The sequence below is a fragment of the Choloepus didactylus genome, chromosome 10 (genome assembly GCF_015220235.1).
Source record: "Choloepus didactylus isolate mChoDid1 chromosome 10, mChoDid1.pri, whole genome shotgun sequence".
Classification (NCBI taxonomy): domain Eukaryota; kingdom Metazoa; phylum Chordata; class Mammalia; order Pilosa; family Megalonychidae; genus Choloepus; species Choloepus didactylus.
Window position 1 is genome coordinate 108,646,106 of NC_051316.1, and position 6,000 is coordinate 108,652,105.

Sequence of the window (6,000 nt, forward strand, 5' to 3'; positions counted from 1 at the left end):
AGGCTCCCGAGCAGGCAGGGACACAGAGGAGTGGCTTGGCCAATCTGACATTAGTCCCTTCCTCAGAATAGCCAGCTTCTTTATGCTGTGTGGAACCACAGGTTCAAGATGAGGTTTAACAACTAAACAGTTCAACTCGAAGGATCATTAGAGGGCTGGGGTCTGGTCCTGGTGCTGCTATCAACTTGCTGTGTGATCTTGGGAAATCCCCTTTCCTTCTCTGGGCCTCAGTCTCTACCTAAATTAAATATCTGGGTCCTCTCAGCTTGGACATTGTCAGGCCTGGTTGAGATGGAGCTAGATTGGGGTGGGGGTGTCATGGTCACGGGTAGTGGGTCAGAGGCTGAGCTGATGGGCGGGCACCTGACTGTCTTGAGAGATGGCATTGGGTCCCTGGGTTCTGCTTCTAGCATCTCTAGTGGCCATTCTGTCTGCTAGGGCCCAATGAGGTGGGGAGGGAGGCACCGGTCTGGAGGTCCAGAGCAGGTCCCCAGCCTCCGGCTCCCGGGCACAGCAGTGGCCCCAATTGACTAGTGAAGGATGCCTGAGTCTGGGGCATGTGGAGCTTGGCTCTTGGGACCAGAGGCAAAGAGGGCGTTGGCTGTGAGGGCCAGGACTGGGCAGGGCTCCAGGGCTCTTCACCTGCTGCTGAACGGGTGGAATGGCCTGAACCATAAAGCCTCATATATGGGCCACCTGAGCGCTGGTGCTCCCACAGAAGACAATGGGCCGTGAATCAGGTGCCCTCTGGGCCCGGGAGGAGGCCTACCCCGCTTTGCTGGGCTGCTGGGTTCAGGTGTCAGCTCTGCACAGGCCTCAAATTGAGCCTCATGCGTGGCCCCATCTCCACACACCTGTGCAAGGTGATGGCTGGTTCTTGGGTTGTCACCCCTAGATGTCACCTCCTGCTCTGAGTCTTCAGGGGAGCACCCTGAGGACCCTTCTGTGGAGACACCCAGCACCTCCACCTTATGCACCGAGTCTACCCCAGGCCAGCCCACGGCCTCTTGCCAGGATGGACACAGAAGCCTCAGCACAGGTCTCCCTGCCTCTGGTCCGGCCCCTCCAAACCCTCCGCCCAGGCCCCAGGGCCGTATGTCTAAAATGAGGCGTGTCCTTATTGGGCACAAACATGCCTGGCTTTCCACTGTCCCTTACCCACAGCTCCTACGTGGGGTCCTCTGCCTCAGCCTTACTCAAATGGGTCTTTCCAGGTTTTGTCTGGCAGAGGGAACAGCAGGTTTTTTGTAGCTTCTGATCTCCCTGCACCGATGGTTCAGATACCCGTTCCAGGAAGCCTTCCCAGACTTCCTCTCTGCAGAGAGACATTCCCCACACTGGGCCCCCACAGCACATGGCACATCTGATCATCCAGCCTGCATATGGCGAGTATCACACCAGGGGCTCCTTCCGCCGGGGGCAGCGTCTTATCCGATGCCAGCCAGGGCTCGACAAGGGGAAGGCTTCAAAGGAAGGAATGAACAGACGAACGAACATCTAACACCCAGCCTGTCCCAAATGCAGAAGCTTTATTAATGCAAATGGGGAAAGATCTGAGAGACAAAGGGGTGGTGGTGGAATGAGGATGAGCCCAGATCCCCAAGGGCGCCCGACCCCAGCTCTGTCTCAGTTCATGCTTGTGTCCTAGGACTCCACGTTTCCCGTCTTCCTCTCCTCCTCGTGCTGTTTCTCCAGAGGCCCGCACAGATCCTAGTGGGGAGAAGGCTCAGTTATGGGGGGAGGAAAGGTTTATTCCATGGGGATGGAATGAACTCTGGACTCTGGAACCAGCCCAGCCCGGCTCCCAACTCTGGCTCTGCCACTTCCTAGCTGGGTGACCTTGGGGAAGTCACCGTCCCTTTCTGAGCCTCAGCTCGTTCACTTCCAAACTGGGAGCCCAGACCCTCAACCACTGTCCTATACTGAGTAGTTTCCACCTCCCTGGCCAAGGCAGAATCTCCTGGGTTCTTCACAAGATGAACCATTTTACAGATGAAACAGGCTCATCGTGGCCTTGTCATCTGAGGTCACCTGGCCAAAAATGGGGGAGACACGCTGTCAATCAGATGCGCTGTCAATCAGCTGATTTTCGTCGGGAGAGGGAGCTTGCCGCCCTGGTAGGCACATGAAATGGGCTCAGATGGCAAACAGATGGAGGTGTTTTCAATTTTAATATTTATGAAATTGTTTCATATATATCCAAAAAAATGTAACTGGCTCATCATCTTTGTGATCTCACAGATAATACTGCATAGGTTAAGACCAAGTAAAGTCTTGAATTTATCATGGGTTTAAAGAACAATATTAAGCAGATGTATATGCAGGTAATTCTCAGTTATATGAAAAGCAGGACGTGGTCCTTGACTTGTTGCAGTTTGGATGACGGAATCCACAATTCCGATTCCCCATTGCAGTGGTAATAAAAATGAGCAGCGGGAGCAAAGGACATGGGGGAGCAGAAAATGGCAAATGGCACTGCCTGGTGTGGGTATCCTCCACATGTCCCCCTGCCACACCCTTGCTAAGTTAGCCCTGCAAATCCTCCCCACCTGCTCTGGGCATCCTTTCTGATTGCACAGTGACTTTCCCCTCCAGGGCTCTCACCCAGTACCCACGGGCCTCCAGGAAGCTCGACTGCCCCTGCTCAAACAGGACGCCCTGCTCTGCTGTGCAGCCTGGGCTGGTGGCTGTCCCTCTCTCGCCCTCCAGGGCTGCCCACAGCAGGCCCACCCCCAGGCTGGCACTGGGCACAGCTGGGCCCTCTTGCGCTCACCTTTTTCCCATCCGTGTAGAGGATTTCATCGTCCTGCAGGCCCAGGCACTTGAGGGCTTCCTGGAACTCGCTCAGTTGTTGCTTGGTCACCTCCTGCTTCCTGGCTGCAGGGGGCGGGAGGGGCCCAGGTGAGGATGCTGGGAGATCCAGGCATGAGGCCAGGCAGGGCTGGGATCTGGGGGTCAGCCCCAGGGGTGGGCGAGCCTGGTTGTCTGGAGTCAGGGGCTGCCACGTGTGCCTACCATTGAGGCTTATCCCCAGGTTCTTCTCATCTTCCGGGAAGAATACCAATATGAAGGTCTCAGGGTCCTTGGTGAGCCACAGGTGGGCAAAGTGTTCTGTGTCTTGCACTGGAGAGGAAAAGAGCCTCTGGGTGAGACTGAGTGGAGGGCGGGGTCCCCTATTACACGAGGACCCCTGGGCATGCCCAGGCTCACTCAGCCGACCAGTGAGTCCCCAGGTTCTCGCTCCCCATCTTACTGATGAGGAGGATGAAGTTCATGGAGGAGACTTAGGGCAGGTAAGGGGGGCCAGTTCAGCTCCATTGGCATTTGTCTGCCCCTACTTGATGCCGTTCCGTGGTGATGACCGGGACATGCGTGAAGCACCATCTGCCCAACACACAGGCTGCCACCCTTCGCTTCCAGAGGATCTCAGAGTGGTGAAGAGAGAGGCAGGTCTGGAGTTAGCCTTGGGTCTGAGTCCCAGCTCTAATTACAAGCTGTGTGACCTCGGGGAAAGGCCTTGACTTCTCTGTGCCTCCAATTCCTCATTTTAATTGGGTAGGGTCATTGCCATGTCTTCTAAGGGCTATTAATTCATTTAATTCATATATAGCACTTTGAGCAGTGCCTGGCATAGGAAAAGCTTAGAAATGGTGATGACTTTCCTTCGATCACTGTGTGCACGGGCACCAGGGCCAAAGATATACGAGTCGGGAGCCCCTCCTGTGTTGTCTTTAGCCCCAGCCTCCTCCTCTGGGCTCTGCAGCCTGCACACGATCCTCCCCTCCACACACAGCCTCCCAGGCTGATGCCCAGGCTCACCAATTCTGGATAAGGTTCCATTCTGCCTCTGGATGTCCCCAGAGCTGACATTGTAGATGCACTGGTTCCCACTAAAGTCAGACACAAAGTGAGATCACAGGGTCAGACGGTCAAGGAGAGAAGGACAGGCCCTCAGGACGGTAAAGAAGGGACAAGGTTCAGGCAGAGATTCCAGTCAGCCCTCCCACTCCACGGGTGGGGAGACAGAGCGAGGCCAGGGAGGGGCGGGACTTGCTCTCATCTTCCAGCTGCTCCCAGGAGATCCCAGAGCTGGTGACTGGGGTGAGGCAGAGGGTGAATGACTGGCACAGGGGGTCTCACATGGTCTGGTACTCTCTGAACAGTAGGGTGTCGTCCGTGTTGTTGGGGGCAATGTAAAAGAAGGCTGCCTCGACCACTCTAGTCATCCGTAGGTACTCAGGGTTGCGTAAGACTGCAGCGATGAAAAACCACTTGTCGGAGAGCTGGGGAGAAGGCAGCAGAGATGATGGGGGTCTGAGTCTGAGTCCTTGAAGCGTTCAGGCAGCTCCTCCCCCCATTTTGCAAACAGGGAAGCAGAGAGAGCCCAGGTGGGGAGTTGGACTTGCAGGAGCTCGCACCACGAGCCAGGCATCTCTCAGGGCGCCCCTCCATGCCCAGCACAGAAGTGCCCCTGCTGACACCTCGGAATGGGCTTCTGGGTTTGGAGGCAGGAGAGGCTCCCCAGATCTCCCTGGATTTCACTCCAGGATCCAGGAGGGGAAAGGTGGAGCCAGAAGCCAGCAGGGGGAGGGCAGCCCAGAGAGGCCAGTCCCGGGTCTCACCCGCTCCAGAGTAGCATTGGTGATCGGCACGGCCTTCTGGTAGGGACACTTGGGGTCCTGGGCGGTCAGCAGAGGAAGGAGGCTCAGAGCTGTGAGGGCCCAGGGCAGCGCCATACCACGGCAGGAGCTCCTGGAGTTGGTGAGACATGGCCAGAGGGTGCAGTGACCTTTATACCAGCTATGGGAGGGGTGGGCAGGGCCCAGCAGAGTCCACTGGGGCCGTGACACAATTCAGGGACTGTTGGGAAATGCCTTGCACGAAACCCTCCCTCCTTTCCCCTAAAGCAGCCCCAGGTAAAGCCCCCAAGCCCAGATCTAGTTTGGGTCCCTTTGGCCAAGGGATTTCAAAGGACTGAGGGGTCTGGCTTATTCAAGGCTGGGTTGGGCGCAGGGCTGGAGGGACATGAAATATTTTTGAGTCCACAGATTTCATTAGAGGAGTCAGCCCCTGGGCAATCTCATGGTTTTCATGCAATTGAGGGGGACCCAGTAGTAAAGCAAGTGCCAAAGGCAACTTAGAGTTTCCTGGCTGGCTAGCGTGTGGGTTTTGGGGTTTGGGAATTCAGTTCCAACTGAGAGTGGTTCCAGCCCTGGAAGCAGGAACATTTCCAAATGAAGCGGACATCTAAGTTGACTGTCATATTTCCAGGAAATGGATTATTTGAACCAATTCCCAGCATCTAAAAGAAGACAGTAAGTCTACGCTTGTCCCCACCCCAGGCCATTCAAGCAGGAGCCTGTCTGTATTTTCTCCAACATCCCCTGCATCGTGGAGCAGTGATCAGCACCTAGAAAATGTAATAAATGCTGTGAAATGACCCCTGCCCATTTACATTCCTACCTATGCACTCAAATGTTTCCTCACTTGGATAAATATTTTCAAAGAGTATTATTATCAAATACTTACAATTTTGTATTCTCCGTCATTTCCCATATTTTGCATCATATTTCATGTCTCAGTGTAGCCTGTAGTTATAACTTTCAAGGATGCATAATCCTTCTTTCACTTCATCATGTTCTCTCTGCATGTCTACAGCATTTGTATTTTGATTTTCCTCCAGATGCTAAATGTCAGACAGTGGCCAAAATGCTCCATAATAATACCATAGCATCTGAGAAAAAGAATACGTCCACTACAAGTCTTGTACAGGACTGCTCATAGTGGCATAATTCATGGTAGCCAAAAAAGTAGAAACAATAAAAATGTTCATCAACATTACTTAGCAATAAAACGGAATGGACTAGTGACACAAATCTTAAAAACGTTATGCTGAACAAAAAGAAAGCAGACATAACAGGGCTCATATTACATGCTTCCATTTATATGAAATTCTGCAATGGTTGGAACTAAACTCTGGAAATCTGACCAGTGTTTAAC

General features: G+C 53.8%; 1 protein-coding gene across 1 annotated transcript; it reads right to left on the reverse strand.

Annotated features, from left to right (window-relative positions):
• Positions 1-1,510: 1,510 nt before the first annotated feature.
• On the reverse strand, positions 1,511-4,783 carry ORM1 (orosomucoid 1). The gene is made up of 6 exons (XM_037797701.1): positions 4,623-4,783; positions 4,141-4,283; positions 3,820-3,890; positions 3,016-3,123; positions 2,774-2,877; positions 1,511-1,710 (listed from the first exon to the last, which is right to left on the reverse strand). Exons 1-6 carry the CDS (start codon positions 4,734-4,736, stop codon positions 1,645-1,647), a joined length of 606 nt encoding a protein of 201 aa, XP_037653629.1. The 5' UTR covers positions 4,737-4,783; the 3' UTR covers positions 1,511-1,644.
• Positions 4,784-6,000: the final 1,217 nt, after the last annotated feature.

Bases quoted from the DNA above. Each gene is read 5' to 3' on its own strand.
- ORM1 (XM_037797701.1), bottom strand. From the start codon at position 4,736: ATGGCGCTGCCCTGGGCCCTCACAGCTCTGAGCCTCCTTCCTCTGCTG. The intron at 3,124-3,819 runs GTGAGCCTGGGC...TTTCCTCTCCAG, and splicing joins TGGAACCTTATCCAGAATTG to TGCAAGACACAGAACACTTT. The intron at 1,711-2,773 runs GTGAGCGCAAGA...TCTCCCCACTAG, and splicing joins TCTACACGGATGGGAAAAAG to GATCTGTGCGGGCCTCTGGA.